Consider the following 20,478-nt stretch of genomic DNA (forward strand, 5'->3'; position numbering starts at 1 on the left):
AAACGTGAAGTGATTCATTTTGGAAGGTCGAATTTGTATGCTGAATACAGGGTTAAATGCAGGGTTCTTGGCAGTGTGGAGGAATAGCGGGATCTTGGATCTACATACATAGATCCCTCAAAGTTGCCACCCAAGTTGAGAAGGCGTTTGGTATTTTGGCTTTCATTAATGTGGAATTGAATTTAAGAACTGCGAGGTTTTGCTGCAGTTCTATAAAACCCTGGTTAGACCACACTTGGAATATTGTGTCCAGTTCTGGTCACCTCATTATAGGGAGGATGTAGATGCTTTAGAGAGGGTGCAGAGGAGATTTACCAGGATGCTGCCTGGATTGGAGGGTTTGTCTTATGAACAGAGGTTGAGTGAGCTGGGGCTTTTCACACTGGAGAGAAGAAGGAAGAGAGGTAACTTGATAGAGGTGTACAAGGTAATGAGAGGCTTCGATAGAGGAGATAGCCAGAGACTTTACCCCAGGGCAGAAATGGCTGTCATGAAAGGTCATAATTTTAATGTGATTGGAGGAAGGTTTAGGGTTCTTTACTCAGAGAGTGGCGGGTGGGTAGAATGCACTGCCAGCGGTGGTGGTAGAGTCAGAGAGATTAGGGACATTTAAGCGATGGCTGGACAAGAACATGGACGGCAGTAAATTGAGGGGTGAGTAGGTTAGGTTGATCTTCGAATAAGATAAATGCTCAGCACGACATCATGGGCCGAAGGGCCTGTACTGTTGTGTGTTCTATGAAATGGTGGGGCAGGCTCAAAGAGTCTATCCCTGCTCCTATGTTCTATGTTTCTATGATCTGGTCAGTTACAAACTGATGAATGAAAGCAGAAGTTGCTGGAAAATCTCAGCAGGTCTGGCAGCATCTGTGGGGAGAAAGCAGAGTTAAAATTTCAGAACAGTTCTGAGGAAGGACCCAAAACATAACTCTGATTTCTCTTCACAGATGGTGCAAGACCTCCGGAACTTTCCCAGCAACTTCTGTTTTTGTTTCTGATTTACAACATCTGCAAATCTTTTGCTTCTTTTGATGAATGAAAGGCTCTTCCATTCAGTTGGAGCCCAGTTTCTAATGTTACATGAACATCAACTGGAATATTGAACATGACGAGGAGATTAAACTGCTCCCATGTTCTATTCGAGAAAGCAGTATTGGGCTTTGACCTTTGAACTACAAATTGGATCAATTGCCAGAATGTCCTGCAGCATCCTGGGAATAGCCATAAGCATACAAATTGATGACAATTAACCAGATATCCAAGAAAAGAGCACCTAATAACATCTCTGTGAGACACTTTACCAATTACTGTTAGCTGGCTGTGCTCTCATTCACATAAGCAATTTCTTAGGTATTGATGACTGCAGATAGTCCAACTCCCAGACAAACCAATCACTCTGACAATGCTGGGCAAGGAAAAAGCAACTCAAGCAATAAAGAGAACTGAAAGCAACAATGTGGGCGGCACGGTGGCACAGTGGTTAGCACTGCTGCCTCCCAGCGTCAGAGACCCGGGTTCAATTCCCGCCTCAGGCGACTGACTGTGTGGAGTTTGCACATTCTCCCCGTGTCTGCGTGGGTTTCCTCCGGGTGCTCCAGTTTCCTCCCACAATCCAAAAGATGTGCAGGTCAGGTGAATTGGCCATGCTAAATTGCCCATAGTGTTAGGTAAGGGGTAAATGTAGGGGTAGGGGTATGGGTGGGTTGCGCTGCGGCGGGTCGGTGTGGACTTGTTGGGCCGAAAGGCCTGTTTCCACACTGTAATGTAATCTAATCTAATATGTACTTTGACGCAGAATGATGCAACAGTAAAGTTTTACGGAAACAATTATTTTTCAAAAAGGCACCAAGTTACTGATCTGTGAAGTGCATAATAAGAAGTAATTGAAAGCAATATACTCATTCTGTGTAAAAAGCAGGATTGTTGAGTTGAGTTCACTAAACGCAGTTTTCAACAATAATAATAATTGATTGATAATTAATGAGAATGACACATTGCACAAGACAGAGCCAGGGACATGTTCATTCACAGACTCAGACTAACAGATCCCTTCCCCACCTCTTCGGGAATGAAATCCACACAACTAAAAGCAAATAAATAAAAGATAAAAATACATTAGAGACAGAAAGAAAGAGGATGAAAAGAGTTCAGGATAAAGGGAGTGGGTGAAAAGGGTTCGGGATAAAGGGAGAGGGAGAAAAGGGTTCGGGGAAAAGGGAGAGGGAAAAAAGGGTTTGGGATAAAGGAAGAGGGAGAAAAGGGTTCGGGATAAAGGGAGAGGGAGAAAAGGGTTCAGGGTAAAGGGAGGGGCTGAAAGTGGGTTCAGGATAAAGGGAGAGGGAGAAAAGGGTTCGGGATAAAGGGAGAGGGTGAAAAGGTTCAGGGTAAAGGGAGAGGGTGAAAAGGGTTCGGGATAAAGGGAGAGGGTGAAAAGGTTCAGGGTAAAGGGAGAGGGTGAAAAGGGTTCGGGATAAAGGGAGAGGGTGAAAAGGGTTCGGGATAAAGGGAGAGGGAGAAAAGGGTTCAGGGAAAGGGAGAGGGAGAAAAGGGTTCCGGACAAAGGGAGAGGGTGAAAAGTGTTTTGGGTAAAGGGAGAGGGAGAAAACAGTTCCGGATAAAGGGAGAGGGTGAAAATGGTTCGGGATAAAGGGAGTAGGTGAAAAGAGTTTGGGATAACGGGAGAGGGTGAAAAGGGTTCAGGGTAAAGGAAGAGGGAGAAAAGGGTTCGGGGAAAAGGGAGAGGGAGAAAAGGGTTCGGGGAAAAGGGAGAGGGAGAAAAGGCTTCGGGATAAAGGGATAGGGAGAAAAGGCTTCGGGGAAAAGGGAAAGGGTGAAAAGGGTTCGGGGAAAAGGGAGAGGGAGAAAAGGGTTCAGGATAAAGGGCGAGGGAGAAAAGGGTTCGGGGAAAAGGGAGAGGGTGAAAAGAATTCGGGATAAAGGGAGAGGGAGCAAAGGGTTCAGAGTAAAGGGAGAGGGTGAAAGTGGGTTCAGGATAAAGGGAGAGGGAGAAAAGGGTTCGGGATAAAGGGAGAGGGAGAAAAGGCTTCGGGATAAAGGGATAGGGAGAAAAGGGTTCGGGGAAAAGGGAGAGGGAGAAAAGGGTTCAGGATAAAGGGAGAGGGTGAAAAGGGTTCGGGATAAAGGGCAAGGGAGAAAAGGGTTCGGGGAAAAGGGAGAGGGTGAAAAGGATTCGGGATAAAGGGATAGGGAGAAAAGGGTTCGGGGAAAAGGGAGAGGGAGAAAAGGCTTCGGGATAAAGGGATAGGGAGAAAAGGGTTCGGGGAAAAGGGAGAGGGAGAAAAGGGTTTGGGATAAAGGGAGAGGGAGAAAAGGGTTCGGGGAAAAGGGAGAGGGAGAAAAGGGTTCGGGGAAAAGGGAGAGGGAGAAAAGGGTTCGGGATAAAGGGAGAGGGAGAAAAGGGTTCAGGGTAAAGGGAGGGGCTGAAAGTGGGTTCAGGATAAAGGGAGAGGGAGAAAAGGGTTCGGGATAAAGGGAGAGGGTGAAAAGGTTCAGGGTAAAGGGAGAGGGTGAAAAGGGTTCGGGATAAAGGGAGAGGGTGAAAAGGTTCAGGGTAAAGGGAGAGGGTGAAAAGGGTTCGGGATAAAGGGAGAGGGTGAAAAGGGTTCGGGATAAAGGGAGAGGGAGAAAAGGGTTCAGGGAAAGGGAGAGGGAGAAAAGGGTTCCGGACAAAGGGAGAGGGTGAAAAGTGTTTTGGGTAAAGGGAGAGGGAGAAAACAGTTCCGGATAAAGGGAGAGGGTGAAAATGGTTCGGGATAAAGGGAGTAGGTGAAAAGAGTTTGGGATAACGGGAGAGGGTGAAAAGGGTTCAGGGTAAAGGAAGAGGGAGAAAAGGGTTCGGGGAAAAGGGAGAGGGAGAAAAGGGTTCGGGGAAAAGGGAGAGGGAGAAAAGGCTTCGGGATAAAGGGATAGGGAGAAAAGGGTTCGGGGAAAAGGGAAAGGGTGAAAAGGGTTCGGGGAAAAGGGAGAGGGAGAAAAGGGTTCAGGATAAAGGGCGAGGGAGAAAAGGGTTCGGGGAAAAGGGAGAGGGTGAAAAGGATTCGGGATAAAGGGAGAGGGAGCAAAGGGTTCAGAGTAAAGGGAGAGGGTGAAAGTGGGTTCAGGATAAAGGGAGAGGGAGAAAAGGGTTCGGGATAAAGGGAGAGGGAGAAAAGGCTTCGGGATAAAGGGATAGGGAGAAAAGGGTTCGGGGAAAAGGGAGAGGGAGAAAAGGGTTCAGGATAAAGGGAGAGGGTGAAAAGGGTTCGGGATAAAGGGCAAGGGAGAAAAGGGTTCGGGGAAAAGGGAGAGGGTGAAAAGGATTCGGGATAAAGGGATAGGGAGAAAAGGGTTCGGGGAAAAGGGAGAGGGAGAAAAGGCTTCGGGATAAAGGGATAGGGAGAAAAGGGTTCGGGGAAAAGGGAGAGGGAGAAAAGGGTTTGGGATAAAGGGAGAGGGAGAAAAGGGTTCGGGGAAAAGGGAGAGGGAGAAAAGGGTTCGGGGAAAAGGGAGAGGGAGAAAAGGGTTCGGGATAAAGGGAGAGGGAGAAAAGGGTTCGGTGAAAAGGGAGAGGGAGAAAAGGCTTCGGGATAAAGGGATAGGGAGAAAAGGGTTCGGGGAAAAGGGAGAGGGAGAAAAGGCTTCGGGATAAAGGGATAGGGAGAAAAGGGTTCGGGGAAAAGGGAGAGGGAGAAAAGGGTTCGGGATAAAGGGAGAGGGTAAAAAGGGTTCGGGATAAAGGGAGAGGAAGAGAAGGGTTCAGGGTAAAGGGAGAGGGAGAAAAGGATTTGGGATAAAGGGACAGGGTGAAAAGGGTTCAGGATAAAGGGAGAGGGTGAAAAGGGTTCGGGATAAAGCGAGAGGGAGAAAAGGGTTCGGGGGAAAGGGAGAGCGAAAAAAGGGTTCAGGATAAAGGGAGAGGGAGAAAAGGGTTCAGGGAAAGGGAGAGGGAGAAAAGGATTCCGGACAAAGGGAGAGGGTGAAAAGGGTTTTGGGTAAAGGGAGAGGGAGAAAACAGTTCCGGATAAAGGGAGAGAGTGAAAATGGTTCGGGATAAAGGGAGAGGGTGAAAAGAGTTCAGGGTAAAGGGAGAGGGAGAAAAGGGTTCAGGGTAATGGGAGAGGGAGAAAAGGGTTCAGGGTAATGGGAGAGGGTGAAAGTGGGTTCAGGATAAAGGGAGAGGGAGAAAAGGGTTCGGGATAAAGGGAGAGGGAGAAAAGGGTTCGGGATAAAGGGAGAGGGAGAAAAGGATTTGGGGTAAAGGGAGAGGGAGAAAAGGCTTCGGGATAAAGGGAGAGGGTGAAAAGGGTTCGGGATATAGGGCGAGGGAGAAAAGGGTTCGGGGAAAAGGGAGACGGTGAAAAGGATTCGGGAAAAGGGAGAGGGAGAAAAGCGTTCAGGGTAAAGGGAGAGGGAGAAAAGGGTTCGGGGAAAAGGGAGAGCGAGAAAAGTGTACGGGATAAAAGGAGAGGGAGAAAAGGGTTCGGGGAAAGGGAGAGGGATAAAAGGGTTCGGGGAAAAGGGAGAGGGAGAAAAGGGTTCGGGATAAAGGGAGAGGGTAAAAGGGGTGCAGGATAAAGGGAGAGGGTGAAAAGGGTTCGGGATAAAGGGAGAGGGAGAAAAGGGTTCAGGGTAAAGGGAGAGGGAGAAAAGGGTTCGGGATAAAGGGAGAGGGTGTAAAGGGTTCAGGATAAAGGGAGAGCGTGAAAAGGGTTCGGGATAAAGGGAGAGGGTGAAAAGGGTTCGGGGGAAAAGGGAGAGGGAGAAAATGGTTCGGGATAAAGGGAGAGGGAGAAAAGGATTTGGGGTAAAGGGAGAGGGAGAAAAGGCTTCGGCATAAAGGGATAGGGAGAAAAGGGTTCGGGGAAAAGGGAGAGGGAGAAAAGGGTTCAGGATAAAGGGAGAGGGTGAAAAGGGTTCGGGATAAAGGGCGAGGGAGAAAAGGGTTCGGGATAAAGGGCGAGGGAGAAAAGGGTTCGGGGAAAAGGGAGAGGGAGAAAAGGGTTCGGGATAAAGGGAGAGGGAGAAAAGGGTTCGGTGAAAAGGGAGAGGGAGAAAAGGCTTCGGGATAAAGGGATAGGGAGAAAAGGGTTCGGGGAAAAGGGAGAGGGAGAAAAGGCTTCGGGATAAAGGGATAGGGAGAAAAGGGTTCGGGGAAAAGGGAGATGGAGAAAAGGGTTCGGGATAAAGGGAGAGGGTAAAAAGGGTTCGGGATAAAGGGAGAGGAAGAGAAGGGTTCAGGGTAAAGGGAGAGGGAGAAAAGGATTTGGGATAAAGGGACAGGGTGAAAAGGATTCAGGATAAAGGGAGAGGGTGAAAAGGGTTCGGGATAAAGGGAGAGGGAGAAAAGGGTTCGGGGAAAGGGAGAGGGAGAAAAGGGTTCGGGGAAAAGCGAGAGGGAGAAAAGGGTTCTGGGGAAAGGTAGAGGGAGAAAAGGGTTCAGGGAAAGGGAGAGGGAAAAAAGGGTTCCGGACAAAGGGAGAGGGTGAAAAGGGTTTTGGGTAAAGGGAGAGGGAGAAAACAGTTCCGGATAAAGGGAGAGGGTCAAAAGAGTTCGGGATAACGGGAGAGGGTGAAAAGGGTTCAGGGTAAAGGAAGAGGGAGAAAAGGGTTCGGGATAAAGGGAGAGGGTGAAAAGGGTTCAGGATAAAGGGAGAGGGTGAAAAGAGTTTGGGATAAAGGGAGAGGGTGAAAAGGGTTCGGGGAAAAGGGAGAGGGAGAAAAGGGTTCAGGGTAAAGGGAGAGGGAGAAAAGGGTTCAGGGTAATGGGAGAGGGTGAAAGTGGGTTCAGGATAAAGGAAGAGGGAGAAAAGGGTTCGGGATAAAGGGAGAGGGAGAAAAGGATTTGGGGTAAAGGGAGAGGGAGAAAAGGCTTCGGGATAAAGGGATAGGGAGAAAAGGGTTCGGGGAAAAGGTAGAGGGAGAAAAGGGTTCAGGATAAAGGGAGAGGGTGAAAAGGGTTCGGGATAAAGGGAGAGGGAGAAAAGGGTTCGGGGAAAAGGGAGACGGTGAAAAGGATTCGGGAAAAGGGAGAGGGAGAAAAGGGTTCAGGGTATAGGGAGAGGGAGAAAAGGGTTCGGGGTAAAGGGAGAGGGAGAAAAGGGTTCAGGGTAAAGGGAGAGGGAGAAAAGGGTTCGGGATAAATGGAGAGGGTGAAAAGGGTTCAGGATAAAGGGAGAGGGTGAAAAGAGTTCGGGATAAAGGGAGAGGGTGAAAAGGGTTCGGGGAAAAGGGAGAGGGAGAAAAGGATTCGGGGAAAAGGGAGAGGGAGAAAAGGGTTCGGGATAAAGGGCGAGGGAGAAAAGGGTTCGGGGAAAGGGAGAGGGAGAAAAAGGTTTGGGGAAAAGGGAGAGGGAGAAAAGGGTTCGGGGAAAAGGGAGAGGGAGAAAAGGGTTCGGGGAAAGGGAGAGGGAGAAAAGGGTTCGGGAAAAGGGAGAAGGGGAAAAGGGTTCGGGGTAAAGGGAGAGGGAGAAAAGGCTTCGGGATAAAGGGATAGGGAGAAAAGGGTTCGGGAAAAAGGGAGAGGGAGAAAAGGGTTCAGGATAAAGGGAGAGGGTGAAAAAGGTTCGGGATAAAGGGCGAGGGAGAAAAGGGTTTGCGATAAAGGGAGAGGGAGAAAAGGGTTCGGGATAAAGGGAGAGGGTAAAAGGGGTGCAGGATAAAGGGAGAGGGTGAAAAGGGTTCGGGATAAAGGGAGAGGGAGAAAAGGGTTCAGGGTAAAGGGAGAGGGAGAAAAGGGTTCGGGATAAATGGAGAGGGTGAAAAGGGTTCAGGATAAAGGGAGAGGGTGAAAAGAGTTCGGGATAAAGGGAGAGGGTGAAAAGGGTTCGGGGAAAAGGGAGAGGGAGAAAAGGGTTCGGGGAAAAGGGAGAGGGAGAAAAGGGTTCGGGGAAAAGGGAGAGGGAGAAAAGGGTTCGGGATAAAGGGCGAGGGAGAAAAGGGTTCGGGGAAAGGGAGAGGGAGAAAAAGGTTCGGGGAAAAGGGAGAGGGAGAAAAGGGTTCGGGGAAAAGGGAGAGGGAGAAAAGGGTTCGGGGAAAGGGAGAGGGAGAAAAGGGTTCGGGAAAAGGGAGAAGGGGAAAAGGGTTCGGGGTAAAGGGAGAGGGAGAAAAGGCTTCGGGATAAAGGGATAGGGAGAAAAGGGTTCGGGAAAAAGGGAGAGGGAGAAAAGGGTTCAGGATAAAGGGAGAGGGTGAAAAAGGTTCGGGATAAAGGGCGAGGGAGAAAAGGGTTTGGGATAAAGGGAGAGGGTGAAAAGGGAGAGGGATAAAGGGAGAGGGTGAAAAAGGTTCAGGGTAAAGGGAGAGGGAGAAAAGGGTTCGGGATAAAGGGAGAGGGATAAAAGGGTTCGGGGAAAGGGAGAGGGAGAAAAGGGTTCCGGGAAAAGGGAGAGGGAGAAAAGTGTTCGGGATAAAGGGAGAGCGTAAAAAGGGTTCAGGATAAAGGGAGAGGGTGAAAAGGGTTCGGGGAAAAGGGAAAGGGAGAAAAGGGAAAGGGGAAATGGGAAAGGGAGAAAAGGGTTCGGGATAAAGGGAGAGGGAGAAAAGTGTTCGGGAAAGGGAGGGGGAGAAAAGGGTTCGGGGAAAAGCAAGAGGGAGATAAGGGTTCGGGGAAAAGGGAGAGGGAGAAAAGGGTTCAGGATAAAGGGAGAGGGAGAAAAGGGTTCATGGAAAGGGATAGGGAGAAAAGGGTTCCGGACAAAGGGAGAGGGTGAAAAGGGTTTTGGGTAAAGGGAGAGGGAGAAAACGGTTCCGGATAAAGGGAGAGGGAGAAAACGGTTCCGGATAAAGGGAGAGGGTGAAAAGGTTCGGGATAAAGGGAGAGGGTGAAAAGAGTTCGGGATAACGGGAGAGGGTGAAAAGGGTTCAGGGTAAAGGGAGAGGGAGAAAAGGGTTTGGGGAAAAGGGAGAGGGAGAAAAGGGTTCAGGGTAAAGGGAGAGGGTGAAAGTGGGTTCAGGATAAAGGGAGAGCGAGAAAAGGGTTCGGGGAAAAGGGTGAGGGTGAAAGTGGTTTCAGGATAAAGGGACAGGGAGAAAAGGGTTCGGGATAAAGGGAGAGGGAGAAAAGGATTCGGGATAACGGGAGAGGGTGAAAAGGGTTCAGGGTAACGGAAGAGGGAAAAAAGGGTTCGGGGAAAAGGGAAAGGGAGAAAAGGGTTCGGGGAAAGGGAGAGGGAGAAAAGGGTTCGGGGAAAGGGAAAGGGTGAAAAGGATTCAGTGTAAAGGGAGAGGGTGAAAAGGTTTCGGGGAGAGGGAGAGGGAGAAAAGGGTTCAGGGTAAAGGGTTCGGGGAAAAGTGTTCCGGATAAAGGGAGAGGGAGAAAAGGGTTCGGGGAAAGGGAGAGGGAGAAAAGTGTTCCGGATAAAGGGAGAAGGTGAAAAGTGTTCCGGATAAAGGGAGAAGGTGAAAAGGTTTCGGGATAAAGGGAGAGGGAGAAAAGGGTTCATGGGAAAGGGAGAAAGTGAAAAGAGTTCGGAGGAAAGGAAGAGGGAGAAAAGGGTTCAGGATAAAGGGAGAAGGTGAAAAGGGTTCAGGCTAAAGGGAGAGGGAGAAATGGGTTCGGGGAAAAGGGAGAGGGAGAAAAGTTTTTGGGATAAATGGAGAGGGAGAAAAGGGAGAGGGATAAAGGGAGCAGGTGAAGAGGGTGAAAAGTGTTGAGGATAAAGGGAGAGGGTGAAAAGGGTTCGGGGAAAAGGGAGAGGGTGAAAAGTTTTCAGGGTAAAGCGAGAGGGTGAAAAGGGTTCAGGATAAAGGGAGAGGGAGAAAAGGGTTCGGGATAAAGGGAGCGGGTGAAGAGGGTGAAAAGTGTTGAGGACAAAGGGAGAGGGTGAAAAGGGTTCAGGGAAAAGAGAAATACGAGGAATGAGAATCACAGGTAAATAAAACAAAAGCTTGCATTCACATAGCAACTTTCATATTATCAGAATGCTATAAAGCATTTTACAGCTAATTGAGTACTTCCCAAATGTAGGAGGAGACATTGTGTCCAGTTTACATAGAGCGAGCTCTCACAGTGTAATCCCAAACAGAGATGCTGTTAAAAGGGAGAGGTCCCTCAGTACTAGGCAGGAACATCAGCTGAGACAGGTTTCTGACTCTGACAGCAGTCTACAACCGACTGCTCATGGCTGAAATTCATGACAGAGTTAGCAAGGAGACAGTTAAAAAAAGACACTTAGTTCTAGAATTAGAATTCCTACTGTGTGGAACCAGGCTCTTCGGCCTAACAAGTCCACACCGACCGTCCAAAGGATATCCCACTCAAACCCATTCCCGTACATTCCCCCTGACTAATGCACCTAACCTACACATTCCGGAACACTCTGGGCAATCCACCCTGACCTGCACATCTTTGGATTGTGGGAGGAAACCCACGCAGACACGGGGAGAATGTGCAAACTCCACACAGACAGTCGCCCGAGGGTGGAATCGAATGTAGGTCCCTGGTGCTGTGAGGCAGTAGCTCTAACCACTGTGCCACCGTACCACCCCTGAAAGAACAATGTTAGTCACAGGTTTTCAGAGTAGTGAGTAATAAAAGTATTGTTGCAAACAAGTCCTTCTGTAATAATAACACATAAGGAGAATTCCCTGCCAGTGGTGAAATGTAACTGCAAGTAAAACACAAACAACCATATCCTCAAAAGTAGAGTTACAGTTAGTAGAGGAAAGATTTTAAAACCTTATTTTAATTGCAACATATGAAAGACTATTGTCACTGAAAGTTTTGCTGGAGAATTAGTTCCTAAAATGACCTTCTTAAAAGCAGCTTCATTATGAGGGAATCCTGCAGTTTATCAAAAACTCTAATGTATAAATCCTGGCCATTAAATGTACCATTCACAGGAGGGAAGAATTAGGAGGTTGGTTTCATCGATGTTCTTAAATTTGATTTGATTTGATTTACTTATTGTCAAGTATGTTTTGTTACAAAATACAGTGAAAAGTGTTGGATAGTGTCACCAATCTCTGGTGCCATCTTAAAACACAGAAAAATAAACCAAACCATAGAAAATAAAGGCCGAAGAATAAAGGGTGAGTTCAACTCTACAGCCCTTCAGTGCTCCATCATGGCCCATGGGCCTGGTGGTCAGTTACACGCCCCCTTTGCTGCTGCCACTCAAATGGAAGTTGCCTGCTCTTTGGCACCAACTCACCTCCACCAACTCCAGCACCACTGTGACTCCTCACTGCACCGCACCAATGTTGCCAGGTACCACACCGACCCAAACTCACCTCCACTGCTGCCAGAACCCGTCTTGGGCCAATCCTCACCAACGCAGCCGCATCTTGTACTGGGCCCAATCCCATCGCCATGATTTCCCACTTGGCTTACTACCCCGAACAAGCTCTTCAACAAGAGGTGATAAGAGAGAGAACAAAGGGAAAAAAAACACCAGGAGAGATAGAGTAAAAAGGAAAGGAAAGAAAAAAGAAAAAGAAAAGGAAAAAGAAAAGCAGAGAGAGTGGACGAGTCCCGGGTTCAGAAGCCGTACCACGGGGAGGCAATGACCCAGTGTATTATCACTGGCCTGTTAATCCAGAGACCCAAGGAATGGGTCCTTGGTGGAGACGTTTGCTTTTTAATCAACAATTTGTGATGCATGGACATTGCAACCCTGGGCAGCCATTGCTCCCAAGCCTTGAACTTCTCACCATCAAATGCCGCCTTTTCTATCTACCATGGGAATTTACCGCTGCTCTACTAACTGCTGTGTGCATGCCGCCACAAGCAAAGGTTGAGGAAGCTCTGGATGTGCTGTACTCCACCACTAACACCCTGGAGACAGAACACCCCGAGGCCCTGTTTATTGTGACTGGTGACTTCAATCAAACCAATCTAAGGAAGGTGTTGCCCAAGTACCACCAGAACATTACCTGCCCCACCAGGGGCCCGAACATTTTAGACCACTGCTACAGCAGTGTGAAAGATGCCATCCCTTACCCTCATTTCAGGAACTCTGACCACAATGCTATGTTTCTTCTCCCGGCTTACAGGCAAAAGCTCAAGCAGGAGACCCCATCACAGATACAACTCCAGTGCTGGCCGGAGGAGGCAGAGAATTAACTACAGTGCTGTCTGGAATTGGCTGATTGGGCCACGTTCAAACAGTCTGCAGGTATCTTGGGCGAGTACGCCACCACCGTCACAGACTTTATCAGCAAGTGTGTGGAGGACTGCAGACCGAGGAAGTCAATCCGGGTGTTCCCCAACAGAAACCCTGGATGAATCAGGGATATAACAGAACTTGCTAAAAACCAGGCGTGAAGCCTTCAGATCAGGAGGCCCACTCAAATATAAGGAATCCAAGTATGACCTTCACAGAGCCATTAAGACAGCCAGTGACCAATATTGATCCAAAGTAGAGCCCCGGACAGACATCCAGCGACTATGGCAAGGACTGAATGACATCACAGGTTCTAGAAAGAAGTAGCACAAGATAGCTGACGATGACATATCCCTCCCAGATCGTCTCAACGCCTTCTATGCTCGCTTTGAGCAGAATTTCAGCAGAGACGTAACACCTATTCCAACAAGTCCTGACCAACCTCTCCCAACAGTCACTGCATCAGAAGTCAGATCAATTTTCCTTCATGTGAATCCAAGGAAAGCGATGGAGCCAGACGGAGTACCAGGCTGTGCACCTAGAGCATGCGCAGATTAACTGGCAGAGGTCTTCTCGGACATCTTCAACCTCTCCCTGCAGCAGGCCGCTGTCCCTGCCTGTTTCAAGAGGGTCAACATCATCCCTGTGTCTAAGAAAACTCATGCTGCATGTCTCAGTGACTACCGCCCAGTGGCCCTAACTTCGGTGTCATGAAGGGCTTTGAAAGGCTGGTCATGGCATTAATCAACTCCAGCCTCCCCACTACTCTTGACCCATTCCAATTTGCCTATCAGACCAACAGATCCACGTCAGATGCCATATCACTTGCCCTTCACTCCCCCCTAGAACATCTTGACACCAAAAACAGCTATGTAAGAATCCTACTCATTGACTACAGTTCAGCCTTCAACCCTATTATCCCCTTGAGACTGATTACTAAACTTAGTGATCTCGGACTAAGCTCCATTTTCTGTAACTGGATCCTCAGTTTCCTGACCCACAGGCCACAATCAGTGAAGATTGGGGACAATATTTCATTACCCCTAACACTCAACACTGGAGGTCCCCAGGGGTGCGTACCCGGCCACTTACTGTACTCAGGTAAAAACAATGACTGCAGATGCTGGAAACCAGATTCTGGATTAGTGGTGCTGGAAAAGCACAGCAGTTCAGGCAGCATCCGAGGAGCAGTAAAATCAATGTTTTGGGCAAAAGCCCTTCATCAGGAATACAGGCAGAGTTCCTGAAGGGTGGAGAGATAAATGAGAGGAGGGTGGGGGTGGGAGAAAGTAGCATAGAGTACAATAGGTGAATGGGGGTGGGGATGAAGGTGATGGGTCAGGGAGGAGGGTGGGGGAAGATAGCAAAGAGTACAATGAGTGGATGGGGGAGGGGATGAAGATGATAGGTCAGAGAGGAGGGTGGAGTGGATAGGTGGAAAAAAAAGATAGGCCTGTAGGACAGGTCATGGGGACGGTGCTGAGCTGCAAGAATGGAGCTGGGGTGAGGTGGGGGAAGGGGAAATGAGGAAACTGGTGAAGTTCACATCGATGACCTGGGGTTGAAGTGTTCCGAGGCGGAAGATGAGGCGTTCTGCCTCCAGGTGTCTGGTGGTGAGGGAGTGGCGGTGAAGGAGGCCCAGCACCTGCATGTCCTCGGCTGAGTGGAAGGGGGAGTTAAAATGTTGGGCTACAGGGCGGTGTGGTTGATTGGTGCGGGTGACCCAGAGATGTTCCCTAAAGCGCTCTGCTCGGAGACGTCCAGTCTCCCCAATCTAGAGGAGACCGCATCGGGAGCAACGGATACAATAAATGACATTGATGGATGTGCAGGTAAAACTTTGATGGATATGGAAGGCTCCTTTAGGGCCTTGGATGGAGGTAAGGGAGGAGGTGTGGGTGCAGGATGCTGCTTGAACTGCTGTGCTTTTCCAGCACCACTAATCCCTACTGTACTCACTGTCTACCCATGACTGCATTGCCAAATACCAGATTGATGCCATTTACAAGTTTACTGATGACACCATAGTCAGTCGAATCTCAGACGGCAATGAAACAGACTACAGATGGAAGACGGAAGAGGTGGAAGACCTGGAAAAATGGTGCACTGAGAACAACCTAGCTGTCAATGCCGGGAAAACCAAGGAACTCATTATTGACTTTCAGCAGGATGATACTCATGCACCCCCCCCTCCCCCGTACGCATTAACAGCCCAGAGGTGGAACGAGTGGAAAGTGTCAAGCTCCTGGGAGTGGTCATCCACAACAAGCTTCCTTGACTCTTCATGTGGACGCACTGGTTACAAAGGCCCAACAATGTCTCCTCTTCCTCAGGCAGCTGAGGAAATTTGGCATGACAGCGAATACCCTTGCCAACTTGTATAGCTGCGCCATCAAGAGCATTCTGTCTGGATGTATCACTACCTGGAATGGTAACTGTACCATTCAAGATCGGAGACAGTTACAGAGAGTGGTGAACGCGGCCTGGACAATCACAAAGGCCAACCTCCCATCTATAGAATCCATCTACCAGGCCCGCTGTCAAGGAAAGGTCGCCAGCATTCTCAAAGATCCATCCCACCCTGGCAATGTTTTTCTACAACCTCTACCATCGGGGAGAAGGTACAGAAGCCTGAACACATGCACCAGCCAGTTTCATAACAGCTTCTACCCTACTGCTGTTAGAATACTGAATGGACTCACAAACTCTTAACATTCGCCTGTACCTGTGTTTTGTTTTTGCTGCTGTTTACCTATTATTTACTTATCTATGCCACTTAACTCGGTGATCTGCCTGTATTGCTCGCAAGACAAAGCTTTTCACTGTGCCTCAGTACACGTGACAATAAATTCAATTCAATTCAATTCAATTTGAATCTGGGTCCCCAGAATATTGAATGGAATTCAATTGAATACAATTCAATGTTCTGGGGACCCAGATTCAAATCCTGCCACAGCAGATTGGGGAGTTTGAATCTTTAAAAACAATCTGGAATTCAGAGTCTAATGTTGACCACGAATCCCTTGTTGATTATTGAAAAAACCCATCTGGTTTACTAATGTCCTTTAGGGAAGGAATCTGCCAACTTTACCTGGTCTGGCCTATATGTGACTCTAGACTCACAGCAATGTGGTTGACTCTCAACTGCCCTCTGGGTAATTAGGGATGGATAATAAATACTGCCTAGCCAGCAACGCCCTCATCCTATGAATGAATTTATAAAAGCTCCACCACCATCTGTTTTATAAATTCTCAAGGATCGGGTTCGCAGGAGAGTAGTCTGACACAGACCAGGAGAAAAGAACTAAGAGACGAGTTTGCTAGAATATGAGTATTTTATTCCCCGCAGCGTTGCCTCAACCAGGTCTCGTACTTACAACGGGTCTGGTTTATACTCACTCTACGTGTTACCGGAACTGGGAGCCGTCAGTTCTCGTACAGCGGTTGCCAACAACCCACGCTCGGCGGTTAAACGTAACCCGGAGCAGACTCTACCGAACTGGGGACTTTCCCAGCTTATATACTCTTTCGAGATCTAAACATTCATGCGAACAACAGGGCAAGACTAAGCAACACCTTCCATTCCGGTAACATATTCATGCGAAGAACAGGGCAAGACTAAGCAACACCTTCCATTCCGGTAACATATTCATGCGAACAACAGGGCAAGACTAAGCAACACCTTCCATTCCGGTAACATATTCATGCGAAGAACAGGGCAAGACTAAGCAACACATTCCATTCCGGTAACATATTCATAATAAGATTCACACATGTATTGGGACATAATTTTAACCCTTTCACCACATTCCACTGATTGGCCCAATACATGTGTTACATCATGCCTATATATATTTTTTCCAACAAGCGTCTACGTACACGCCAAATATACAAGCAAGTCAGGATATTACAGCATGTTAAGATCACCAGGACTCCTACCAGGATCGATGAGGGTGGGAATAGGAACTTCCCCGCAGTGGAGGACATACCACTCAACATATCCCACCAATGATGAGCTGACTCTACTTCCACTACATGGGCAGCGTGTACTACCTCCTGTCCATGTATAAAGGTAGACACCGTAACCTTGGTGACATTGGTTTGATGCTTTCGTAATATCTGCTTAAGCTCCTGGGATCGGTCCAATGCTTGCTTAAACCGATCCAGGGAAATGCTCCAAGGATTCATCAGCACTTTCCACTGCACCTTGGTAAAGTGGTGAGCACTGCTATAATTGGTTAACAGATAGGTCTGATTCTGCCATTGCCACTGATAGACATTTGAGAGGCATCCCGAGAACGGTACTGTGGGAAGCGTAGGGTGTGGGTTATTGGTAGCCACACAGAGCGTGTGTGGCCCAATCTGCCACATCATGTCCCTTGGAGTTTCAACAGTCCATTCGCACAGGGCCGTTCCCTTAGTCAAGCAAGGGTCCCGATATCTGTCCATCAGTAGGCAAGTTTTTCCCTGATCAGTCTGTTCACAAGCGGACAGATCATAGGTAATATTGGTATCTGGGCTAAACCACTGCCCCCTTGTCTTCAGAAAATAATATCCAGAAGATGTAATCACTGGTAATACATAATATCGACAGACCGTAACAGTGTGGGTTACATTCATGGTAACAAAGTATCCGTTACACATAGTTGCGTTACACCATGTTCGCTCTGGATGGGTTATCATCCACAATTTCTCAGATACATTCCATATTCCCCTCCACGCTTGTACATTGGGGGATGTTACCACACGCAAAAAGCGTTCTTTCTGTATTTGTGCGTGCAACATTTGAATATGACAGGCAGTCCAATTTAAATGAGCTGTAATGTTCTCAAACAGTTCCTGGGTGGCACCCCAGACATCCAGTTCCCATTGCAGGGATTGTATCAATATTTTAGCTGTTTCTCCTTGAGTCATCATTACGGATGGCATCCATCTTCCAATAGTGTGTAGTCCTTGTGAGGTGGCTTGTCCCGTGTTAGATAATTTAGTACGGGTTACCTCAGAGTCAATAGCATTCGAGATACCCATGACAGTTCCTGCACCTCCCAGCAGGGTGCTGTACCACGCTCGTCGCCGTCTCTTATGTTGGCATTCTGGGATAGCCGGCAGCCGCACCTGCCAGTGAACATCAGTGTGCAGTACTGCCTGGGCCATCTGCTGACAAGTTGACATAATGGGAGCCAACTGTGTGCGGTGCGCGTCAGAGACGTTAGGGCGCACCAAGATCAGCCATAACATTCGAGTCCGGTTTTGAATAACTGTTCCATTGCTGATCCAGATGTCCTCATCTCCAGTCGTGATGTTCCATCGTGTCCCGTTTGAGCTTTCACATTCACGAGCGGTTATATTCCAATGACACATATTCACCGTTGCATTCAACATCAATGTACAGTTAGGGGTTATCAAAGTTACATTTCTCCCCTTATAACATCGTACACAAGTATACATTTGACAATCACTCGTGAGATCTAAAATTGTACACCATTGATTTGCCGCGCACTTAAAATCATCTTGCTGTCGTTCCTCACTACTAATTTTCCAACCTACATTTTGTTTCGATAAGGGTACCAACGACTGAGCTGGCACACTCCTCCAGACTGATTCCCCAGGATACATAATGGTGACCAGACTGTCTTTTCCTTGGGCTATGATCTCTGCCGGTTTGGGGGGACCAGTTGTCTGGCATACCCATACCTTGGCACCCTTAGTGTCAGTAGACCCAAATCCCCCCGTCCCACGCTCAGTAACCTTAACGGGAGCTCCCGTCTCTTCCACCGTTGTAAGGTTACATGGTTTAATAACTAATTGTGCTATTCTGTCTCCCTTCTGTATCACATAAGGTTCAGATGTGATGTTGACCAGGACTACTCCCAATTCTCCTTGGTAGTCCGCGTCAATTACTCCTGCCATTACATCAATCCCCTTTAGTGACAATCCCGATCGCGGGAGGATATGCCCATAGGTTCCAGGGGGACAAATCAATCCTAATCCGGTCTTAATCACCGTAGGTTTTTGTTGGACCAAAGTCTGTGTAGTTAACGCTCGTAAGTCCAGTCCAGCCGAAGCCGGTGTGGCCCTTACGGGAATATTAGCTTCCTTAGCAAATTTCCACATTTTAATAGGCTGTGCCTTTGGGGTATCACACACCCGTATCATCCGATTCAAGGGCGTCACCCCGTTTCCCAATGGGCGGTTATTAATTTGCTTTACTACCCGAATCAATTGTTTCTTCCAACCTGTTAAATTATTACATCCTCCTGCCTTTCGCAGGGAGGATTTTAGAAGCCCGTTCATTCGTTCAATAAGTCCCGCAGCTTGCGGATGGTAGGGCACGTGATAAATCCACTCCACATGGTTATCATGACACCACTGCTTCACCATCCCTCCTGTGAAATGGGAGCCATTGTCACTCTGGACCTGTATGGGCAATCCATAAAATTGTTCGATCAAATCTAAACACCGTAAGGTAGCCTGTTGGTTGTTATGTCGACAGGGATGGGCTACCAAAACCCCAGACATAGTGTCCACAGATGTACATATATGGTTACATCCTTGTGAGGAAGGTAATGGACCCACAAAGTCCATTTGCCAGCTCTGTCCCGGTCCCTCTCCTCGGTGTATATGTCCCATCATATGTTGGGGCACTCCCTGCCGTTGATGCTGACACTGCTCGCATTGATTTACTGCAGTCTTGACATCATCTACCATAAGATCTATTCCCCGATCTCGAGCCCACTGCAAGGTTCCTTGCACTCCCCAGTGTCCGGCCTTAAGGTGTGCCCATCTAGCCAAGTCCACTGAGGTGCCCCTTTGTACACTCATGGCTCGGACAATGCCGTCTACATATCGGTTATGTAAAGCTTCCGCATCATTTCGGGATGTATGAGCGTCTACATGGGTAATATATATATCTAGATGTCGAGCCTTCTCCCATATATCTTCCCATAATTGTTTACCCCAAGTTGGCATCCATTGGGTCATGCCATTAACCACTGACCAGGAGTCAGAAAACAAATAAACTCCCATGACCCCCGCTTGCATGACCACCATATGTACTGCTTTTAATTCTGCCCACTGACTACTTTTCCCCTCGCCTAGTTCTTCTAGGGTTATACCTTGTTTCGGATTAAAAGCGGCAGCTTTCCATCTACGTTGTCCTGCCTTCCATTGGGCTGACCCATCTACAAACCAAGCCGTGGTTTGTTCATCCAGGGTCAGTTCATCATACCGTTTGCCCATCTTGACGGGTGATTCTTTATACTCAATCACCTCAAACCGCTTTTCCCCTTCCTCAGGGGCCTCCGCCACTTGCTCATGCAGGACTGACACTCCCTTTTGTCCAGTCCGCACTCTTTCTGACACGTACCATTTCCATTTGATAATGCTGCTCTCTTGGGCGGTTCCTATCCTGTGGGTAGTGGGGTCACTGAGTACCCACGGGAGGATAGGAATAGCTGTTCTCATGATCACTTCATGTCCAATAGTTAGAGCTTCAGTTTCCACCAAGCTCCAGTAACATGATAACAATTGTTTCTCAAAGGGGGTGTATCGTTCCCCTGCCGGGGGCAATTTCCGGGACCAAAATCCCAATGGCTTACGAGTTCTCCCTTGTTTTTGCCATAAACTCCAATTGGCATAATCCCCTTGGGCTGAGACCTGCAATTCCACAGGTCCTGACTGTATCTTTCCCAAAGATACAGCTTGCTGTATGGCTTGTTTGGCCATCTCAAACGCAGTTTGATGGGCCTCCGTCCATTCAAATGCTGCCTTTTTCCTCGTAACTTGATACAAAGGTTTCAAAATTTGTCCTAAATGGGGAATATGCTGTCTCCAGAATCCAAATAGACCAATAAATTGCTGCACATCCTTCTGAGTATGAGGGACGGCAAAGGCCTGAATCTTATTCTTAGCTTTCTCAGTGATTTCTCTTTCACCTTTGTTCCACACAATCCCTAAGAATTTTACCGTTTGGGAGGGACCTTGGATTTTGGCCGGGTTGATCTCCCATCCATATCCCCGCATATGCTGAACCAGTCGGTCCAGCAGTTCCTGAACCTGTTTTTGGCTTGTTCCTTGTATCATTATGTCATCAATATAGTGTGAAATCATCACCTCATCAGTGGTGAAGTCTTCTGTCAGCTCAGAAAATTCCGCAGGAGGCTGAGCCCGCGGTAATTCATGCATAATTGCCTCCCCCTGTTCATTCCGTATGGGATTCCCTTCCCCATCTAACATTACTTCCCGCTGCACCGGGAGGCGTCTCTGGACTTGTTTTCTCCTAACTACTGGTTTAGCCTGGAGTACGGGTGGGTCATCTTCATACTGATCATCTGAATCTCCCCAAATATTTCCGTCCCAATGGTCAATATCCCATCGA

The 20,478-nt window shown here is 48.2% G+C and overlaps 2 protein-coding genes across 2 annotated transcripts in view; both read right to left on the reverse strand.

Moving 5' to 3' along the window:
* cyp7b1 (cytochrome P450, family 7, subfamily B, polypeptide 1) overlaps positions 1–20,478 on the reverse strand; it is a 291,214-nt gene that overhangs the window by 244,847 nt on the left and 25,889 nt on the right. The window lies entirely within an intron of this gene.
* Positions 15,449–20,150, reverse strand: LOC122540961 (uncharacterized). Its single transcript, XM_087985933.1, has one exon. The coding sequence runs from the start codon at positions 20,121–20,123 to the stop codon at positions 15,936–15,938; it is 4,188 nt and encodes a 1,395-aa protein (XP_087842059.1). The 5' UTR covers positions 20,124–20,150; the 3' UTR covers positions 15,449–15,935.

This window comes from Chiloscyllium plagiosum, unplaced genomic scaffold, assembly GCF_037043375.1.
Source record: "Chiloscyllium plagiosum isolate Xiang-an unplaced genomic scaffold, Cpla_swu_hap1 HiC_scaffold_4, whole genome shotgun sequence".
Taxonomy (NCBI): Eukaryota; Metazoa; Chordata; class Chondrichthyes; order Orectolobiformes; family Hemiscylliidae; genus Chiloscyllium; species Chiloscyllium plagiosum.

What these genes read in the sequence shown, in the direction of transcription:
- LOC122540961 (XM_087985933.1), bottom strand. Translation starts at nt 20,123, where the DNA reads ATGCGGGGATATGGATGGGAGATCAACCCGGCCAAAATCCAAGGTCCC.